Source organism: Hyperolius riggenbachi, chromosome 2 (assembly GCF_040937935.1).
Source record: "Hyperolius riggenbachi isolate aHypRig1 chromosome 2, aHypRig1.pri, whole genome shotgun sequence".
In the NCBI taxonomy this organism is placed as follows: domain Eukaryota; kingdom Metazoa; phylum Chordata; class Amphibia; order Anura; family Hyperoliidae; genus Hyperolius; species Hyperolius riggenbachi.
Window position 1 is genome coordinate 569737599 of NC_090647.1, and position 22769 is coordinate 569760367.

The 22769-nt window shown below is 48.8% G+C and overlaps 1 protein-coding gene across 1 annotated transcript in view; it reads left to right on the top strand.

The window, feature by feature from the left end:
- Positions 1-22769, top strand: part of LOC137545194 (uncharacterized) — a 57549-nt gene that overhangs the window by 21949 nt on the left and 12831 nt on the right. Inside the window, exons 4-5 of the mRNA XM_068266317.1 lie at positions 10978-11100; positions 14286-14408. Of these exons, the coding sequence (XP_068122418.1) occupies positions 10978-11100; positions 14286-14408 (246 nt within the window). The remainder of the gene's footprint in view (positions 1-10977; positions 11101-14285; positions 14409-22769) is intronic.

Consider the following 22769-nt stretch of genomic DNA (forward strand, 5'->3'; position numbering starts at 1 on the left):
TCTTCTTCATCTTCTTCTTCATCATCTTCTTCTTCATCTTCTTCATCTTCTTCATCTTCTTCTTCTTTTTCATCTTCTTCTTCATCATCTTCTTCATCTTCTTCTTCATCTTCTTCTTCATCTTCATCTTCTCCTTCTCCTTCTTTTTCAATATCGTCTTCTTCTTCTTCACGTATTTCTCTTTTCAATTTTTTTTTAAAGAAATGCAGCTATTTTTGAGCGTAACAAATAGCTGGTGGGCGCACGCATGTTGGAAGCGCCATTGTATGTGCTCCCTGGCAGTGGAAACACAAAGACAGCAGGAGGTAAATTCAGCAGCAGGAGGAGGAGGATGAGTGTGTGGCAGCAGGCAGTCAATGAGGCAGGCAGCTCGCCGTGACATAATAGCCCTGGTACCTAGCGGTGATACCAGGGCTGTAAATAAACACAACAGGAGGTCCCAGACAGCGGTCGTGCAGCCCACATTGTGTCCAATACACAACTGGGACAACACAGTTTTCAACCCGGGCACCTCAGAAAAATTAAACCTTTTTTTTTTTTTTTAATGGTTTGTTTGGTTTTGGTTTTGCAACCAATATAGCTATTGTTTGACGTAATAGCTGGTGGCAGAGTGGCAGCAGAAGGTAATTCTGTGTACCCTGGCAGTGGGAAACACAGACAGACAGCAGCAGCAGGAGGAGGAATGGAGGAGTAGGCGAGCAGCTATTGTTTGACGTAATAGCTGGTGGCAGAGTGGCAGCAGAAGGTAAATCATCTGTGTACCCTGGCAGTGGGAAACACAGACAGACAGCAGCAGCAGCAGCAGGAGGAGGTATGGAGGAGCAGTGTGAGTGTGGCAGCAGGTAGGCAGCGTGACATAATAGCCCTGGTACCTAGCGGTGATACCAGGGCTGTAAATAAACACAACAGGAGGTCCCAGACAGCGGTCGTGCAGCCCACATTGTGTCCAATACACAACTGGGACAACACAGTTTTCAACCCGGGCACCTCAGAAAAATTAAACCTTTTTTTTTTTTTTAATGGTTTGTTTGGTTTTGGTTTTGCAACCAATATAGCTATTGTTTGACGTAATAGCTGGTGGCAGAGTGGCAGCAGAAGGTAATTCTGTGTACCCTGGCAGTGGGAAACACAGACAGACAGCAGCAGCAGGAGGAGGAATGGAGGAGTAGGCGAGCAGCTATTGTTTGACGTAATAGCTGGTGGCAGAGTGGCAGCAGAAGGTAAATCATCTGTGTACCCTGGCAGTGGGAAACACAGACAGACAGCAGCAGCAGCAGCAGGAGGAGGTATGGAGGAGTAGTGTGAGTGTGGCAGCAGGTAGGCAGCGTGACATAATAGCCCTGGTACCTAGCGGTGATACCAGGGCTGTAAATAAACACAACAGGAGGTCCCAGACAGCGGTCGTGCAGCCCACATTGTGTCCAATACACAACTGGGACAACACAGTTTTCAACCCGGGCACCTCAGAAAAATTAAACCTTTTTTTTTTTTTTTATGGTTTTTTGGTTTTTGGTTTTGCAACCAATATAGCTATTGTTTGACGTAATAGCTGGTGGCAGAGTGGCAGCAGAAGGTAATTCTGTGTACCCTGGCAGTGGGAAACACAGACAGACAGCAACAGCAGCAGGAGGAATGGAGGAGTAATGTGAGCAGCTATTGTTTGACGTAATAGCTGGTGGCAGAGTGGCAGCAGAAGGTAAATCATCTGTGTAGTGTACCCTGGCAGTGGGAAACACAGACAGACAGCAGCAGCAGCAGCAGGAGGAGGTATGGAGGAGTAGTGTGAGTGTGGCAGCAGGTAGGCAGCGTGACATAATAGCCCTGGTACCTAGCGGTGATACCAGGGCTGTAAATAAACACAACAGGAGGTCCCAGACAGCGGTCGTGCATCCCACATTGTGTCCAATACACAACTGGGACAACACAGTTTTCAACCCGGGCACCTCAGAAAAATTAAACCTTTTTTTTTTTTTTATGGTTTTTGGTTTTGCAACCAATATAGCTATTGTTTGACGTAATAGCTGGTGGCAGAGTGGCAGCAGAAGAAGGTAATTCTGTGTACCCTGGCAGTGGGAAACACAGACAGACAGCAGAAGGGCAGTACACAGCAGCCCACTGTAGGTGTAAAATGTGTGGCTGCAGGCGACGTAATAGTCAAAGTGAACCAGGCTGGCTTAGTGAGCAGGAGCCAGGAGGTGGTAAAGGGTGGTAAGGCACATTAACGATGGTTCCGGCAGCCAGTTCATGTCCCCCTCTCGCCGACAACAGGGGCCAGGAACTCGCCTTCCACCCACGCCTGGTTCATCTTGAGAAACGTCAGTCTGTCCACAGACTTGTGAGACAGACGTGAGCGTTTCTCGGTGACCACGCCACCAGCTGCACTGAAGCAGCGCTCGGACAGCACGCTGGAAGGGGGGCAGGACAGCACTTCCAGGGCGTACTGCGCCAGCTCGCTCCAGATCTCCATGCGCTTGACCCAATACTCCATGGGATCAACAGGGGCATCGCTGTCAAGCCCGCTGTACGACCCCATGTAGTCAGCCACCATGCGGGTCAGGCGCTGGCTGTGACCGGAGGAGGATGCTGCTGCATGCATCTCCTCTCTAGTCACTGCTGCCGGAGCCTCTACAGTCCTGTAGAGCTCGTGGCTGAGAGACAGCAGGTCTGTGGGGCGCTTGCTGCTGCTGGATGCAGGCACCTGCTGCTGCCTCTGTGCTCGCTGCTGGACAGTGGGGGTGGAAGGCTGGGGGAAGGCTTCCTCCAAGCGCTCAACAAGGGCCTGCTGCAAGCTCCTTATTTGTTGCGCTGGGTCTCCTCCTGCAGGCGGCAGGAACTGGCTCAACTTCCCCTTGAGGCGTGGGTCCAACATCATGCTGATCCAGATGTCCTCCCTCTGCTTCATCTGGATCACCCTGGGGTCCCTGCGCAGGCACGTCAGCATGTGCACTGCCATTGGGAAGAGGCGGGCAACGTCTGCTGGCACATCGACGTCAGTGCTGTCCTCATCCTCCTCCTCTGCCGCCTCATCCTCTCTCCACCCCCGCACCAACTCAGCTGCGCTGTGCTGATCCCCCTCATCAGCAGCCAGGTCAGGGACCTCCACCAAGTCCTCCTCCTCCTCCCCCTCAGAGGTGGACTGCGCAGCTGGTTGCCGCTCCTGCTGGTCCAAGGCTGCCGCTCCCTGTTCCAGCAAAGCATCGAGGGCCCTGTTCAGCAGAGAAACCAGGGGCACCCACTCGCAGACCATAGCATGGTCCCTGCTCACCATGTTTGTGGCCTGCAGGAAGGGAGCCAGCACAAAGCACACCTGCTGCATGTGCCTCCAGTCATCATCGGGGACGATGGACGGGATGTTGCTGGTCTTGTCCCTTCTCTGAGCTGCGGAAACAGTGGCCAGGGCAAGGTACTGTTTGACAGCGTGCCTCTGTCCAACCAGACGCTCCAACATCGCCAGGGTGGAGTTCCAGCGAGTCGGAACGTCAAGGATCAGCCGATGGCGTGGCAGATCCAGCTCCTTTTGCACGTCTTCCAGGCTCGCACAGGCTGCAGCCGAGCGCCGGAAGTGACGCACAACATTCCTTGCCGTTTCCAGCAGTTCGCCCATCCCCTGGTAGGTGCGCAGGAACTTCTGCACCACCAGGTTCAGCACGTGGGCAAGACAGGGGATGTGGGTCAGGTTTCCCCTGTCTATTGCGGCAACCAGATTGGCCCCATTGTCGGCCACCACCTCTCCGACTCTGAGGCCTCTGGGGGTCAGCCAAATCCTCTCCTGCTCCTGGAGTTTGGCCAACACATGGGTTGCCGTCAGCTTGGTCTTCCCAAGGCTGACCAAGTGCAGCAGCGCTTGGCAGTGGCGGGCCTTCACGCTGCTGCTGAGGCGGGGGGTTTGGCCAGGTGTGCCGGAGGATGGCAGAGGATCGGAGGAACCTGCTGCAGTTCCCCTGACCCTGCGGGGTGGCACCACCCACTGTGTTGCTGCTGCTGCTGTGCCCGCTGCTGCTCTCCCATCCTCACCCCCTTCCACCAAGCTGACCCAGTGGACAGTGAAGGACAGGTAGCGGCCTGTCCCGAAGCGGCTGCTCCAGGAGTCCATGGTGACGTGGACCCTTTCACCAACCGCGTGCTCCAGCCCTCGCTCCACATTGGCCATCACAAAGCGGTGCAGTGCAGGAATGGCCTTGCGGGCAAAGAAGTGTCTGCTGGGGAGCTGCCAGTCTGGGGCTGCGCAAGCAAGCAGCGCACGAATGTCGCTCCCCTCCTGCACGAGCGTGTACGGCAGGAGTTGGGAGCACATGGCCCGTGCCAGCAAGCCGTTCAGCTGCCGCACGCGACGGCTGCTGGGAGGCAGAGCCCTAACCACCCCCTGGAAGGACTCGCTCAAAAGGCTCTGGCGTGGCCTTTTGCTGACACGGGAATCAGCAGACACAGCAGAGGAGGCCACTGAGGACTGGCTGCCAGAACAGGCCTCAGTGTCGGCGGCAGGAGTTGCAGAGGGGGGAGGAGCAGTGCGTTTCCGCACTCCTGCTGGTGCTGCTGGAGGAGCAGGAGGGCGGGTGGCTGCTGTTGCTGCTGCTGCTGCTGAAGGCTGTGCAGTGATGGGTGTGGTGCCACTGCCAGCACCAGATGCCTTCAGCCTCTGGAACTCCTCATGCTGGTGGAAATGTTTAGCCGCAAGGTGGTTGATGAGCGAGCTGGTGCAGAACTTTAAGGGGTCTGCACCTCTGCTCAACTTCCGCTGACAGTGGTTGCAAGTGGCGTACTTGCTGTACACAGTGGGCATAGTGAAATATCGCCAGATTGGTGACTTAAACATCCCCCTACGGCATGGAAGCGCTGCTGCCTGTCTCCCTGTGGTGGTTGGGGGGGGGGCTTGGGGGGCTTGGGTGCGGCTGGTGGTGGTACTGGCAGATGCTGCTGCTGCTGCTGCTGAGCCTGAGACACCAGCAGGCTGTGGGACCTGCCTACTGCTGCTGCCAATGCTTGCAATGATGCGCCTCCTTGCAAGGCCCACAAGAGCATCCTCCTCCTCCTCCTCAGAGCTGCTGAGGACGACATCCCCTGGAGGTGGTGGCACCCAGTCTCTGTCTGTCACCGGGTCATCATCATCCTCCCCCTCCTGAAACATGTCCTGCTGGGATGAGGACCCCCCAAACTCCTCTCCTGATGCATGGATGGGCTGCTTGACTGTCGCCACAGTCTTGCTGTCCAATCCCTCATCCCCCAAAGTGCCCATCAGCATCTCCTCCTCAAAATCGCCAACAACAGCAGACAATTGACTCATGATGCCTGGGGTCAAAAGACTGCTGAATGACAGGTCGCCAACTGACGGTGAACTGGCCTCCTCCCCAGGCCCTGCTGGGCGGCTGCTGCGAACAGGGGTGGTGGTGGTGGTGGTGAGGGTGGAGGCCTCGGATGCAGAGCTGATGGCGGGCTGCTCATCCTCCGTCATGAGTTGCACCACAGTGTCTGCATCCTTTTCCTCAATGGGACGTTTCCGACCCGGCTGGAGGAAAATGGGAGCAGGTGCTACACGCTGCTGCTGCTGTGTCTCTGCAGCGTGAGTTGCAGATGCTCCTGCTGGGCGGCGCCCAAGGCGTCCACGGCCAGTGGCTATGGGAGGAATGTTAGCCACTGACGCTGCTGCTGCTGCTGCGGAACTGTGCATGGTGGCGCGCCCGCGGCCGCGGCTTGCCACAATGCTGCTCCCTCTCCTCCTGATTCCCTTGCTGCCCTTCCCCTTGCCCAAACCGCGCTGGCTGCCACTTCCAGACATCTTAAATGTTTTGGGCGTATAGACAAAAGTTTTGTAAAAGGGCGGGTGAAAAGTGGGGTACTTTAATGGAGTGGGTTGGTTGGTGAGGTGACTGAGTGAGTGTCCCCTAGTACAGTAAGTAAGTAGTAACAGTCAGGAAGTACAACTAGCAGTTACAATAATCAGTAGTAATCACAAGTAAATTTAGTGTGTGTACACTCAGACAGTGAGTGCACGCACGCAGGAGCTAGTAGCCTATGGACAGTGACTGAGTGTCCTAGACTCCTAGTACAGTAAGAGTAAGTAGTAACAGTAAGTAGAACTAACTAATTACAATAATCAATCAGCGATCAGAAGGAAATGGAGTGTGGGTGTGTGTACACTCAGACAGTGAGTGCACGCACGCAGGAGCTAGTAGCCTATGAACACAGTGACTGAGTGTCCTAGACTCCTAGTACAGTAAGAGTAAGTAGTAACAGTAAGTAGAACTAACTAATTACAATAATCAATCAGCGATCAGAAGGAAATGGAGTGTGGGTGTGTGTACACTCAGACAGTGAGTGCACGCACGCAGGAGCTAGTAGCCTATGAACACAGTGACTGAGTGTCCTAGACTCCTAGTACAGTAAGAGTAAGTAGTAACAGTAAGTAGAACTAACTAATTACAATAATCAATCAGCGATCAGAAGGAAATAGAGTGTGGGTGGTGTGTGTACACTCAGACAGTGAGTGACCGCACGCAGGAGCTAGTAGCCTATGGACAGTGACTGAGTGTCCTAGACTCCTAGTACAGTAAGAGTAAGTAGTAACAGTAAGTACAACTAACTAATTACGATAATCAATCAGCGATCAGAAGGAAATGGAGTGTGGGTGTGTGTACACTCAGACAGTGAGTGCACGCACGCAGGAGCTAGTAGCCTATGGACAGTGACTGAGTGTCCTAGACTCCTAGTACAGTAAGAGTAAGTAGTAACAGTAAGTAGAACTAACTAATTACGATAATCAATCAGCGATCAGAAGGAAATAGAGTGTGTGTTGTGTGTGTACACTCAGACAGTGAGTGCACGCACGCAGGAGCTAGTAGCCTATGAACACAGTGACTGAGTGTCCTAGACTCCTAGTACAGTAAGAGTAAGTAGTAACAGTAAGTAGAACTAACTAATTACAATAATCAATCAGCGATCAGAAGGAAATGGAGTGTGGGTGTGTGTACACTCAGACAGTGAGTGCACGCACGCAGGAGCTAGTAGCCTATGAACACAGTGACTGAGTGTCCTAGACTCCTAGTACAGTAAGAGTAAGTAGTAACAGTAAGTAGAACTAACTAATTACAATAATCAATCAGCGATCAGAAGGAAATGGAGTGTGGGTGTGTGTACACTCAGACAGTGAGTGCACGCACGCAGGAGCTAGTAGCCTATGAACACAGTGACTGAGTGTCCTAGACTCCTAGTACAGTAAGAGTAAGTAGTAACAGTAAGTAGAACTAACTAATTACAATAATCAATCAGCGATCAGAAGGAAATAGAGTGTGGGTGGTGTGTGTACACTCAGACAGTGAGTGCACGCACGCAGGAGCTAGTAGCCTATGAACACAGTGACTGAGTGTCCTAGACTCCTAGTACAGTAAGAGTAAGTAGTAACAGTAAGTAAAACTAACTAATTACAATAATCAATCAGCGATCAGAAGGAAATAGAGTGTGGGTGGTGTGTGTACACTCAGACAGTGAGTGACCGCACGCAGGAGCTAGTAGCCTATGGACAGTGACTGAGTGTCCTAGACTCCTAGTACAGTAAGAGTAAGTAGTAACAGTAAGTACAACTAACTAATTACGATAATCAATCAGCGATCAGAAGGAAATGGAGTGTGGGTGTGTGTACACTCAGACAGTGAGTGCACGCACGCAGGAGCTAGTAGCCTATGGACAGTGACTGAGTGTCCTAGACTCCTAGTACAGTAAGAGTAAGTAGTAACAGTAAGTAGAACTAACTAATTACGATAATCAATCAGCGATCAGAAGGAAATAGAGTGTGTGTTGTGTGTGTACACTCAGACAGTGAGTGCACGTACGCAGGAGCTAGTAGCCTATGAACACAGTGACTGAGTGTCCTAGACTCCTAGTACAGTAAGAGTAAGTAGTAACAGTAAGTAGAACTAACTAATTACAATAATCAATCAGCGATCAGAAGGAAATGGAGTGTGGGTGTGTGTACACTCAGACAGTGAGTGCACGCACGCAGGAGCTAGTAGCCTATGAACACAGTGACTGAGTGTCCTAGACTCCTAGTACAGTAAGAGTAAGTAGTAACAGTAAGTAGAACTAACTAATTACAATAATCAATCAGCGATCAGAAGGAAATAGAGTGTGGGTGGTGTGTGTACACTCAGACAGTGAGTGCACGCACGCAGGAGCTAGTAGCCTATGAACACAGTGACTGAGTGTCCTAGACTCCTAGTACAGTAAGAGTAAGTAGTAACAGTAAGTAGAACTAACTAATTACAATAATCAATCAGCGATCAGAAGGAAATAGAGTGTGGGTGGTGTGTGTACACTCAGACAGTGAGTGACCGCACGCAGGAGCTAGTAGCCTATGGACAGTGACTGAGTGTCCTAGACTCCTAGTACAGTAAGAGTAAGTAGTAACAGTAAGTACAACTAACTAATTACGATAATCAATCAGCGATCAGAAGGAAATGGAGTGTGGGTGTGTGTACACTCAGACAGTGAGTGCACGCACGCAGGAGCTAGTAGCCTATGGACAGTGACTGAGTGTCCTAGACTCCTAGTACAGTAAGAGTAAGTAGTAACAGTAAGTAAAACTAACTAATTACGATAATCAATCAGCGATCAGAAGGAAATAGAGTGTGTGTTGTGTGTGTACACTCAGACAGTGAGTGCAGTGCGCACACGCAGGAGCTAGTAGCCTATATGAACAGTGACAGTGAGTGTCCCTACGGGTACAGTAAGAGTAAGTAGTAAGTAAGTACAACTAACTAACAATAATCTATCAGTAATCAGAAGGAAATAGAGTGTGTGTACACACAGACAGTGAGTGAGTGCACACACGCAGGAGCTAGCTAGTAGCCTATAAACAGTGACAGTCAGTGAGTGTCCTACTCCTAGTACAGTATAACTACAATACTATTAGTAAAGGACAGCAGAAATACTGGTATAGATGAGAGAAATAAACAGAGAACAGCTGCCCACAGAGGCAAGGCCCCCCTGAGGCCTAAACCTGTAAGCTTGCAGCAGCTGCCTGTCTCTAATGTAACACACAAGCTACTAACTAAAATACAATGTCTATCTAACTAACAACAATATAGGTGTATATGGCAGGTGTAGGTGAGCAAAAACGCTAGGTAAATGATCACAATAGAGCACTTGCTAAGCCAAAGCACAAAGGAGCAACTCTCTCTCTGTACAAGTCTCAGGCAAGCATGGAGAAACGGAACATGGCGGCCGCTATTTATAGTGTAGGGGCTGGCCAGGGTCCCCCTCTGTGATTGGCTGCCGTCAGAGGGCCTGGGAGCCCTCTGATTGGCTCTAAGGACATCAATCTGGGCTATGACGCTATTCGAGCTCGGTACCGAGCTCGAATAGCGCCGGGTTGCTCGAATAGCTCGAATAGTGAATGGGCTATTCGAGTGTACTCGGATAGCCCATTCGAATAGCTACAGCTATTCGGAGCTCGAATACCGAGCTCGAATAGCTGAAAAAGAGCTCGAATATTCGAGCTACTCGAATATTCGAGCTCTGCTGAGCACCACTGCTCCTCAGTACAAGTCCATGGGTGATCCTCACCCCTTCACTTCCCCAGTACAAGTCCATGGGTGATCCTCACCTCTTTATCTCATCATTACTGGTCCATGGATTATCCTCACCTCCATATCTCCTCATTACAAGTCCATGGACGATTCAGGTCACTTGCCATGGGGCAGTTATGAGCTATGCCAGCTCAGAATTACAATTTCTGCAAAGATGGTGGGAAACCCACCTTAGGAGGTCCCCACACATTGTGACACGTGTAGTTTCCTTCCATACCAAGCCACACATGTACCGCTAACGTCTGCCACTAATGATCCAATCTTACCATTTCTATGTAATATAAGGGAGGGACTGCCTAAATTATCCATTCAATGTTTTCACTCAGTTTACCTTTTTACTGTATAGATTTGGTAAGATTAGTGGCGACATTAAGATAAGCATGACCCAATATGTGTTCCTTGTGAGGCCTCCTATAAATAATTAGTAAAAGTCTCAGACAATTTAACAGACCGAGAAATATGAAAGAAAAAATCCCTCCAGGAAAAAGTTCAGCGCATTTTAGAGTCACCAGCTTCCAAGCATATTCTGAATGACTTCTGTCATTGCCGTGGTTAGCTGTGTTATGTCTCACAAGAGTTCTGAGTGTGGACATCCCTGCAAACGGGGCTTCTCTTTGGGAGAGACTATCATGTGGCCCAGAGATCTCCCCAGACAGCATGGAGCTGGCAGAAGAGTGGGAGTTCCCCAGCTGGTGTGTAGCTCCTCCCTCTCCAGCTCCTCCCTCTGCTACTGAGATATTTACTCTTTGTGGACAGCACTGCAGCTCAGCAGATCCTTATCATTATGGCATTTGGGGGAAAGCTACAGTGCAAGCCACAAAGACTAAAGCCTTCTACACATGCTAGATGGTTCTCGGCCAAGACGGCCAGTCAGGCTACCTCTGCCAAGAATGTAGTGTACAACAGTGGCCCTTGATCGGCCTGGTGAATCACCTTGGCTGAGCAGTTATCATCTTACTTCTCTGTCATGCACCGTTAGCCCTCCTCCCCTCTCCTCAGCAACAGAAAGCATCATTAACTTGCAGGCTAGCAATGTGTCTGTACAGCCTTGGCCCTCAACGTTTGCTCGAGGGATCCATTTGCGAACCCGAGTGTGACCAAGGCTTTTACATCTCACAGCAGTGGGAGGAGGTGGACTGTGTCAGGTGATCTATACTGACATGGAGAGACTGGCTGGTGTTCCCTCACAACTCCTCCCTAGTGATGACGAGATAGAGGGAGGAGTCTGGACAGCTTCCTGTCCTGTAAAATGTCTCTAGTGGAGAAAGAGAAGCTTCAGGGACCTGTGGGGTGAATTCAAATATATTAATGAGCAGAAAGTCACTTTGTGCTGCTCCATAAAATATGTTGACTTATTTTCCTGCTGTTGATTCTGATGGAGATTCTGCTGTTTTTCCAGCCTGGTGGTGCCAGGAAACGTACGGAATAATCATCGCTGCTGGACTGGGAGGCCTCTTCCTGAGCTCTGTCGTCCTGTTTACCTGCAGCTGCTGTCTGTGGAGGAGTACAAAGTCACCCGCAGGTGAGGCAACAATTCATGCAGCTCAGATATCCCTCAGCTCAGCTTCCAGGTCTGTCTGGCAGAAGGGAAGGTCCCAAATCTGAAGATCACTGAGGCCAGCATGTGAAGAACAAATTCTGGTAGCTTGCTGCAGTCTTTGGAAGGGGAACAGCAGCCATAAGCAGCAGAACAGCTTAATAAATGCGGAAATCGTGGACAGCGGTGGGGTGAGGACATATTATGTGGCTTCAATGACAACGTTGGAAAGTCTTCAATTTATAGCTGAAATAGTTCAGGCTCAGCTCACATTGGTTAGTCCCTGTTCCATTTTCTGGAGTGGACTTCAGTGGATGGACTGACACATTGAAAAAATCCACACTTTACCAAGTGCCCGTACTCACATGTCCATTGTGACGTGGTTTTGACCGCTGTGTTATTTTAACAGAAATAGGTGAGTACAACATTGTTATGGCCCATACTCACGAGGGACTTTTGTCGCCTCAACACGCGGCGCGCGCGTGTTGCGGCGACAGGTCGCCCGTGAGTATGGGCCGTTGCACGCGCGCGCACCCCGAACTGTCGCCCGTCGCTCATGTCGCCATGCGATTGAAAGTTTCAATCGCATGGCGACAGCACCTCCGCCGCAACTGTCGCTAGTCCACGTGAGTACGCGGACTAGCGACAGCAACCTCCATTAAAGTATATGGAGCTTCCGGCGGAGGGAGGAGGAACGTCGGCGACAGCTTCCGCCTCGCCGCTGGTCCCTCTTCCGCGTGTGTACGCGGAGGGACCTGGCGAGGAGCTGTCGCCGGCCTGTCGCCCACACGCTCACGTGTGCTGGCGACAGGCAACATTTGCAGCCCGTGAGTACGGGCCATAAGGCAGTGAATGTGTTGCCTGTAATCTGACAGGACAGCAGGTCCGGATTTTACATCACAGGAGCCTATAGGCTCAGATGTCCTGGCACCTTAGACTCCGCCCTCCATGACCCTACAAACACCCAGAGAACCGCACCGCAAGTGTGCCGGCTGTCCCAGCTGTCACTTCTCCCTTACTTCCCTTGCCCGTCATAGGAAAGGTAACTACAAGTGCCCCTCAGTATTAGGTAGCCAGAGGTGCCCCCAACAGAAGGGAGATCTCGTCAGTGGAATTCCGAAATCTCAGTGAGTAACCTTTTATTTACACTCCGCTCGGGACTCTCCATAGGGAGGGAGGGGGCACTGGGGGAGGGGAGTGAGCTGCCTTTCCATCATCAGGCGCCTTCTTTGCTACTAATGTTCTATTCATTATTGTACGGATTCAATATAGCGTATATATTCGCATACAAACCGACCCACGTAAAAGCAGAGGTACCCACTTTTCCCTCAGAAACAAGTAAAAAGTGATTGACTCGTGTATAAGCCCCCTCCCCAGTATAGCCCTCTCCACAGTAGCCAGATGTCCTCCCCCCAGTACAAGCCAGCCCCCTCCCCATAGCCAGATGTACCCCAAGGATGATACAACTGTGTCTCAAGAAGCCACTAGATGGCGCCATAGCTATGAGACACAGTGATTGCCACACAGGAAGAATCCGTGATCATTGCACCGCTGACACGATGCTTGCACGCTCCGCTCCACAAGCCAGGGACACAGGTAGACTTCAGCAGCACACTCTGCACACCATGTTGCAGGGGATGGGGGGCCATGGACACAGCAGGGAGCCAGCTGGTAAGAGCAGGATCACTAGTTCACAATCCTTACACCTCTGCCAGTAACAAAACCTACTCCACTATCTGCCCTGCTCCACCCTCCGCTCTGCTCTACTGACTCGCATATAAACCGAGGGGGTAACTTTTCAGCACATTATTTGTGCTGAAAAATTAGGCTTATACACGAGTATATGCAGTATAATAAGTTTTTTTGCTTTTTTTTCACTTCAGGTTTGCAGGTTCAGCATCCATCAAACATTGAAAAATCAGTTTTAGGTGACGTGCTGCGTCAGGGGGCCCAGCAGGGGGCAGCAGTGCGTCACAGTCACAGTGTAGGTGATGTGCTGCGTCTGGGGTCCAGCAGGGGGCAGCAGTGTGCCGCAGTCAGAGTGTAGGTGACGTGCTGCGTCAGGGGGCCCAGCAAGGGGCAGCAGTGCGCCACAGTCATTGTGAAATACATTGTACATGCGGTCACAGTGGGTGTGAAATATAATGCATGCAATACATTAGTAATTAGATATTATACAGATGAATTGAGCTATACACAAGTGCAGGAAGTGCGAGCGGAGAGTGTGTGGGCTGCGTTTAGTGATTGTGGTTACATTCTGAGCACAGGAAGCAGCGAGCGAGTCATACGGCGTAGAGATGGAGGTGCTGTGTATGCAATGAAGTGCTGCATAATGACTGTGCACTGTCCTCATCCATCACACCATGCGAGGTCAGGTACAAGGCGTCAGGGCCAGGCCGAGGCAGAGGCGAGAGAGGCTCCAGTCTCAGGGCACAGTGTAGGAGGGGGGAGCAGAGCCAGGCCAAGGCAGAGGCGAGGGAGGCTCCAGCCTCAGGGCGCAGTGTAGGAGTGGGTGCAGGGTGGAGCCGAGGTAGAGGTGAGAGAGGCTCCAGCCTCAGGGCGCAGTGTAGGAGGGGGCGCAGGGCCAGGCAAAGAGGCTCCAGCCTCAGGGCACAGTGTAGGAGGGGGGCGCGGGGCAATGGCAAGAGAGACTCCAGCCTCAGGGCGCAGTGTAGGAGGAGGCAGAGGGCGGGGCAGAGGCAGAGGCGAGAGAGGCTCCAGCCTCAGGGCACAGTGTAGGAGGGGGCGCAGGGCGGGGCTGAGGCAGAGGCGAGAGAGGCTCCAGTCTCAAGGCGTAGTATAGGAGGGGACGCACAACTCACTCAGCTATCTCTAGGTCTAGAGATTGTCCCCCTGGACCAGTACCTCATGCAGAAATGCTGGGAACCATCCACATTTCTCCATGTAGCAGTTTGACAAATGGACTCTTCCAGTAACATATTTGATTTTGTTTGTTTTTTTAGCAGCCGTAAGCTGTCCATGGAATGTACCAGGTTCTGTGTCTCAGTTTTAGGAGGGGGGGGCAAACACAGCATAGACTCCCTGAATAACTTCATCCACACCTTTCAGTGTTCCTTCTGTTTAGAAATGTGTTTATGATGGAACATTTCTATATATGGATTCCAGCTTCATGACTTAACATGGCTCCAATCCCATAAACTCTCTTCCAGTTCCCTGTGGGGTGACGGAGATGGAGATGCAAAGTCTGAGGACAGCTGAGGAACATTCTGTGATGCCCACAAGTGACGCCGTGAAGGCCGAACCTCTCGTCAACAATGCCGAAACAGTCCGCAGTAAGGAAATGACTCCTCCATCCACACATGTTTCCTTCTTCCTTATCTCCTATCTGAAGTGACCACTCCTCCATCTCCACCATTCCTCTCTCTTATCTCCTTCTGTCCAATGGAATAACCTTTCTCCACCCCCATCCCCAAGTACTTACCTCGTTTCCTCATTGCCTTCTCTTTAGGGGGATGTCTTCTCCTCTATTGCCACATTCCCTCTCTCCTTCTTATATCCTTCTTCTCCATCAGCATGTCTTCTCCTCCACCTCCATCGCTCCTCTCACTGTCATATCTCCTCCTTCTCTCTATGGGAAAGTTCCTCCCTCTCCCCTCCAAACATTTGATCGCTGCTGAGAATAGACAATGTCCAAAAGTCCGCAAAAAAGCAATATATGAAATCAGCGCAGATCATAAGATAAGACGTGTAATTCACAATCAGCTATATTTCACCACAGTGGTCTTCCAATTCATATGTTCATGTGGTAGATCATCACCCAGACTAAGAGGAGCTTACCAGCTGCTAACAAGCCACGTTATAAGGTTGTGTGTCTCGCATTCAGTGGTAAACAGGGACGAACATAGGCCAAGGCCGCCTAGGCTGTGGCCTAGGGCACCACAGGTGCAAGGGCGGGTGGTCAGCAGGCTACCTATACTAGAGGGAAGGAGGGAGGGGTGATCTGGCTATCTATACTGGAGAGGGGGTCATCTGGCTACCTATACTAGAGGGAAGGGGGGCAGGAAGGGACATCCCGCTACCTATACTGAAGGAGTGGTGGCTGGTGACAGTGGCCTTGGGTGGCAAAGAGTACAAATCCGGCCTTGGTGGTAAAGGGAACCATAGAACGACCATCAGGGATCCAGGAATCCAACACTCCTTATGTCAGCTCAGGTATAGCTTCCAGGATTCCAATATAGATAAAACAAGCAAACAAACGGCAGATCTAAGTGTAAACCGTTTATTTGTCAAACATAACACAAGCCATATAAAAGAGAAAGTAAAACCAATAAAACTTACATACACCTGGGAACCCCAATAAAAGTTTGCGCGTGTATGCTGGTCCACAACCAGGTAAGACAGTAAAGGGTGCCACCTGTCTCCTTCCCGACCGGTTTCGCAGTCTTGCATCATTAGGGGAAATTACTGCAACTCGGAAGTTTTAGCCCAGTCACTGCACTCAGCATTGGATCACTCAGAGAATGCAGAATTTTCAGATTCAGATTACCACAGTAATTTTAGGGCAATCAGGAGACTTCGGAAATTTTAGGCCGATCAGAGAATACAGAAGTTTACCACAGAAATCAGGTTACCACGGTAATTTTAGGCCGATCAGAGAATGCAGATATTTACCACCGTTCCCAACCGGAAATGCCGTTTCAGAATAATAGCCACAAAAAATAGCTGATCTCTCAACTTTTTTTAATTACTTACTATTATTAACTAGCTTTATTGACAAAAAAAAAAAAAACAACATTCTTCCGCAATGTGCGGAAATTGGAAATCAAAAAATTGGATTGCCATGGAAATTGTAAAGTTACTTTTCGGAAAGCGGGAATTTCATCAGAATCGGTAACAATTTTGCTGAACTGACAGGTTTTTGACTGGTATCATGGGGGATTCCTCAGAGTTGTTTTTATTTTCTAAAGCTCTTTCTGAATGGCATTTGCTCAATCCGTCCGCCATGATAGTGTGCAAGGGAGGTCGGCATCTTTATATAAAGGAAATACTTAAAGGATGCCTGAGACAAAAAGAGAAATATATACATACATGGGGTTTCCTCCAGCTGCTTCCAGGCTGATCGGTCCCTCGTCGCCCTACCGGGCCGCCTGGATCCTCCGCTAGCTGACCCATTCGTTTGGGGCGCACTGCGCATGCACGGCATAATATTGGATCATTTTATTGTGTGGTGTGTGGCCACCTTAAGTGAGATTGGGCCGATTCTGTGAGACCGAACTTGAAAATTCTGCTCCCTCAGCCTTATATCTGAGGGCTGAAGCATGAACCATTAGCACTTACCAGGATAAATTATTTATTTGGATGGCCCCGAGATAAACGCCCTCCTAGCCCCTTGATTTGGGCGACACACAGTGGTCACAGCTGGTACACTCAGCAGCATGCTGGCTGGATCTTCTCCTTTCAGGTGACTGATGTTTCTGTAGCTGGAGACACTGACTGGAGCACACAGAGTCACTGTAATGGCCCATACACAAGGGATACATTTGTCTGTAGTTGTGAGGCAGCGACAAACAGACAAGAGACCACAGCATATTTATGGCAGTGACAATTCGAGTTGGTGACAGTTGTGCACACGTGACAACAGAAAGAGTGAAGACACGACGGAAGCTGCCTGCCACAGACTACGTATAGTAGTAGTACTATGATGGTAGTGGCTCTGCTGTCTGTAGAAGACTTTCCTACACACGACAGGACACCAACAGACTAAGCAATGGTTCGAGAGACAAAAGGCACAAGCAATTCACCAGTAGCGATGGCCCGAACCTCCGATTTTCGGTTCATGAACCTCCGCAAAAGTTTGGTTCGCACGAACTTTCGCGAACCGCAATAGACTTTAATGGGAAGGCGAACTTTGAAAACTAGAAGCATTTGTGCTGGCCACAAAAGTGATGGAAAAGATGTTTCAAGGGGTCTAACACCTGGAGGGGGGCATGGCGGAGTGGGATACATGCCAAAAGTCCCCGGGAAAAATCTGGATTTGACGCAAAGCAGCGTTTTAAGGGCAGAAATCACATTGAATGCTAAATTGCAGGCCTAAAGTGCTTTCAAACATCTTGCATGTGTATACATCAATCAGGGAGTGTAATCCCTTCCTGCTTTCTTGTCTTCCAGGGATTTGTAGGATGTCAAAAGCAACCTCACATACATTGGCCAGGAATCGAAGCCAGGTCAACTGCTTTGAAGGGAGCTATCCTCACCACTATACCTCCACCACTGCATGCTGAAGCCAGCCTAGCATGTACCATTATGATATGTGTGTCACAAGAGGTAGCGCTCACGGTATGCGATCAACCCACCCTGATAAATTAAGGACTCGACAGAATACCCTTACATGCAAACCAGGATTAAGAACATTACAACCATAAAAATTACAATCCTCTCAAATGCAAAAAGACCAATTAAGTCCTCTTAGGTCTTAGTAGATATCATTAGTGTCCAGTATATTCCTTGATATGCTAAAAACTGGACCATATGAATATGATCCTATGCAGTTGAAAGTCCAAGTTTTCAGGACCTAAAATCTACTAAGCTTATATTAGACATTAAACCAGGCTAGAATCAACATATAGGTCTAGTGAACGACAGTCTTCACATATAAATCCCTCAGGACCATATGGGTGTGCTCCTATGCGATTGAAAGTCCAAGTTTCCAGGACCTAAAATCTACTCAGCTAAAATTAAACATTAAAACAGGCTAGAATCAACATATAGATCGAGTGAAAAACAGTCTTCGCATAAATTCCCTCAGGAGCGGCAGTCATTGGCTTCCAGCAGTATCAAAACAGGTCACCTCCACCAGCACCCTTTGTGTGCCACTCACCCCTGTCCTAGACCAACCAATGGTCTATATGAGCCTTGGGACCGTTCCCGGGTCGTCCCCCACCACTCCAGCAACACAGTGTCCACCAATAGATGATAGATGATAATCTTCATATGATGAGTACCTCAGTAAGAAAAAGCTCCCATAGCGTAATACTGTTAAAAACTATTTATTTATAAAAAGCAATTGCACTCACATGGTCTTCAGTTAAAATCAGCGTTTGAGTGATTTATAACACGGGCTCTCCCCCGTATGGTGGCCAGGCTGGCAGGCTTCTGTCAGTGTTCCCCCTCCGTTTCCGCCGCGCGCACGGAAAAAACGCTGGGATGGATACCACATGTGCCTCCTCGCCTCTGCTCACACTCAGGCTAGTTCCCACTTCCACATCAGGCTCCGCCCGATCGATTTCGTCACTCAGTGACTCATCAGGGGCATGGAGCCTGATGCCTATCGTGGGATTATATAGGCCAAAACCGGCCCCACTATACACACCCCCCTCCTCATATGCACACTATCCATACTGCATTGTTTCCCTTTCTACTCCCTCACATGCAAACTATCCAAACTACATTGCTTCCCTTTCTACTGCCATCTAGAGGTTTCAAGTGGCAAAAGCTCCCAAAAAAAACTCCATACATAGCCGCATTACCCAGCCTGCAAGTCTGCCGCCATCTGGGGGTTACATTTAACATTGCATCCCACAAACATTCAACATTGAGAAAAAGATTATTACTCATCTATTGACCTATTTTTACACATAACCCATTTCCTTCCTCTGCAAGGTTACCAATTGTATACATGTTAACAATACCCATGTGCGTCCATTCATCCCCGCTCCACCTCCCCATAAATCTCCCTAACTTAATTTTCAATCCTCACCTCCCTAAACTAGGTCCCTCAGATCACTTCGACCCATTAGTTTTACCCACTTCCAGATTTAATTTTGTGGAGCAGGAGTAAATGGACACACATTTACAGATAGGTTATAGTTTCCATGCCCTATACACCCCCCACCATCAGAAATTCCCTCCATGGCTTTTATATATATGTAAATCCCACATTCCTTACCCAAATACATGGGAGTCCATGTTGGCCATACCAGCCTGGTGCTAGTCCAGGTTTCTGTCGGGATGCATGCACACACATCACACCCCTACTCCCCTAGAAAACATACCAGGTCTATGTCTATATTAAGACCGTCTGGTCTCAAGGTGCCCATCCTGTGTATCCATCGGGTCTCCTCCTGTGAGACTCTCTTTACTTTATTACATCCCCTCCAGTTGGGAATAATTTTTTGGAGCCCACAAAAAGATAAATCATTGGGATTACAATCATGGTGGCTCCCAAAATGGGCTGAGACACCATGATTGGGGTATCCCTTTTTGATATTACGCACGTGCTCCCCCATCCTCTCCTTGAGAGTACGGGTAGTCCTACCTACATACTGCCATCCACATTTACACCAGGCAAGGTATATGACAAACCTATCATTGCAGGTGATAAACTCCTGAATTTTGAACCTCCTTCCATTACTGAATGATACCACACTGTTTGTTTTGACACCATTGGCCTCCCTACAAGCTACACATCCTCTACATGGGAAAAAACCTGCTGTCTGCCACCCCTGCATTCGCGGGACCTTTTTAGGTTCCACACAACTGGGTGCCAGAATCTGTTTCAGGTTCTGGGCTTTCCTATAAATGAACTTTGGTTGGGTTGGAATTAGGCTCCTAAGTGTCAAATCCGTTTCCAGGATCCCCCAATGTTGTTTAATTATATTTTGGAGTTGTTTATATTGAGTGTTATATCCCGTGATAAAGGCCAGTTCAAACTCACCTGTGCCATTTTCCACTGGCTTCTCCTCCAGGAGCGTCTGTCTATTCAGAGTCCCTACTCTCGCAATCTCCTCATCCAACTGTTTTTCCCCATAGCCCTTCTCCACAAATCTATTTTTGAGGGTTTCCGCTTGCCTGTAATATTCCCCTATGCTTGAGCAATTCCGCTTCATCCTGAGAAACTGCCCCCTTGGTATCCCTCTAATCCACGCCGGATGGTGGCAGCTATCAGTTGATATATACCCATTCCTGTCTGTATCTTTGAAATAAGTTCTGGTCCCCATCACATTATCCTCTCTCATGATTTCTAGATCTAAAAACTGGATTTTATCAATACCATATTGCATGGTGAGGGAAATTCCCAAATCATTTTGGTTCAGTTTAGTCACATATTGTTCCAAATGTTCCTGTCCACCCCCCCATACAAAAAACAGGTCATCAATGAATCTTCGCCATAGCCTCACCGGGCCCCCCTCCCCTAACACTGTTTGTTCCCACTTTCCCATAAACAAATTTGCGAGGCTCGGAGCATAGCTCGCCCCCATGGCGCATCCTTTCGTCTGGCTGTAAAAGTTTCCCCCATGCCAGAAGTAATTCCTTTCCAAAGCAAATTTAAATAACCTCAATAAATACTCTCTCTGATCATCTTTTATTTTTCCTTCCATTCTAAAAAAGAAATCAACTGCCTCTAACCCCAACTCATGTTTGATGTTAGTATACAGCGAGGATACATCCATTGTAACCATTATTTCTTCCCCTCTCAATTCCTTCCCCTCTATAATTTGGAGCATGTGCTTGGTATCCTTAAGTATATTAGGAAGTTTTTCCACCATGGGTTTTAAAAACTCATCCAAATATTGTCCCAATCTGTGGGTGACCGACCCTATCCCACTGACTATGGGCCTTCCTGGGGGATCAGTTTTGTTCTTATGCATTTTGGGGACCTGATATATGACGGGTATTCGGGGAACATCCGGAACAATATATTTGAACTCCTCATCCGTGACAAACCCCCTATCCATCCCCTCCCTAAGTATCTCTCTCAATTCTGCCATATACTTACCTGTAGGGTCTCCCTTCAATCGTGTATAGGCCTCTGCATCCCCTACCAACCTATCCAATTCATTTTTATACTGTAATTTACTTAAAACCACCACCCCTCCCCCCTTATCTGCCGGCCTAACCACCAGATTTTTACTCTCCAGCATCTCCTTCGCCACCTCCCTGGTATTTCCATTTTTTTGTTGTTCTGGGATATTATTCATATCCCTAATCACCATATTTTTGAAAACCTCAATTGCATTATTGTTAGTGTCCTGTGGATTGAACGTGGATTTGGTGCGCAAATTGGTATGTGTATATCTATCTGGTTCCTTTTGTCCAGAATTTCGATTGGGACGGCCAGCAAAATACTTTTTTAAATGAAGTTTTCGTGCGAACTTATTAATGTCAATATACGTGGTAAATTTATCCATACCCTGCCTCGGTGCATACTTCAGGCCCTTATCTAGCATGGCCAGCTCTCTAGTGCTCAAGGCTGTACCACTAATATTAAACACCCCTTCCCCCATCACTGCCTCATCCTTTTTGCTCCTCTTCCCCCCCCCCCTTGTGCCTCGTCTGGCTCTCTTTTTCCATAAGGCCCCTGTTGCGGTACATATCCTGCCATTTCCTGTCTCCATTCTCTCTCCCCATACCTCGGTGCCATCTCTAAAAAAGGTTCCATCTGCCTTTGCTGTCTTATAGGGTCATAACGGTTAAATGTCGGCACATTAAGCTGATTCTGAAAGTCATTTCTATACCCCCTCCCCTGCCCTCTATCTGACATTCGACTATATCCCCTGTTTTGTCCCCACCCACGATTAGCATTTCCCCAACCCCCTCTCCTTTCCTCACCCAAATGTCCGTGATTCATCCCCTGTTCCCCTCCTTGTGCATACATAGTCCTAGGGGCTGGTCTATGCTCAATATGTTGAGTGTGTAGTTCTTCCATAGGTGCATTTTGTTTCTGCTGTTTCATTTCCTCCGCCTTCGCTAGAAGTTCTGCTGCTTTTTTCTCCTCTTTCTTCTTAATTTGCCATCTATATGTTTCCTTTTTCCTGGTAGCATCTGCATCCCTTTGGAATTTTTTCTGTTTCTCTACTCTAATATCTGCTTGGGTTTTTTCCAATATCTCACCCAATCTTTTGGATCTACTTTTATATTCCTCAGAATTATTAATAGGGGTCATTTTAGTTTTAATTTCCTCTATTTCCCCTCCCAGCCTGGTTAATCTTTTTGTCTTCCGTTTTATCAATAATTTCACTAAGCCCTGCCCGCACTTATCAAAGTACTCCTCCCATTCTTTATCATTTTCCTCATCATCCTCCCCATCATTCGCCATCATATCCCACCTTAATCTTTTCGGTATAATACCCTCTTTGTCATACTTAGTAAGTGCGGCCAGGTCCCACCATGTGTTTTGTTCCTTCATCATCACTGTCTGAAGTTTCTTAAACTCTTGTTCCATAGTTCCTCCTATCTCCCCCCCATCTACAAATACTTCATCCAGGTTTACAATCCTACGTGCTCTTTGCTCAAACGCATCCATTCTGTAAGAGCAGGCAATTTCAAACACAATGCCACCCCAATACTCTCAGAATGATTCTAGATTCTCCCCTATATTATAGTCACCCACCTGGAGGATAAATTCAAACAATTGTTAAAACTAGTTCGCTCCTCTTAAGCATAAATCTATTTCAAACAAGAGGTCAGCGCTCACAGTTTAACCCCCAACCCTCTATCACCTGTTCGCCTCCTCTTAAGAGTAAAAAATGTGTGTCACAAGAGGTAGCGCTCACGGTATGCGATCAACCCACCCTGATAAATTAAGGACTCGACAGAATACCCTTACATGCAAACCAGGATTAAGAACATTACAACCATAAAAATTACAATCCTCTCAAATGCAAAAAGACCAATTAAGTCCTCTTAGGTCTTAG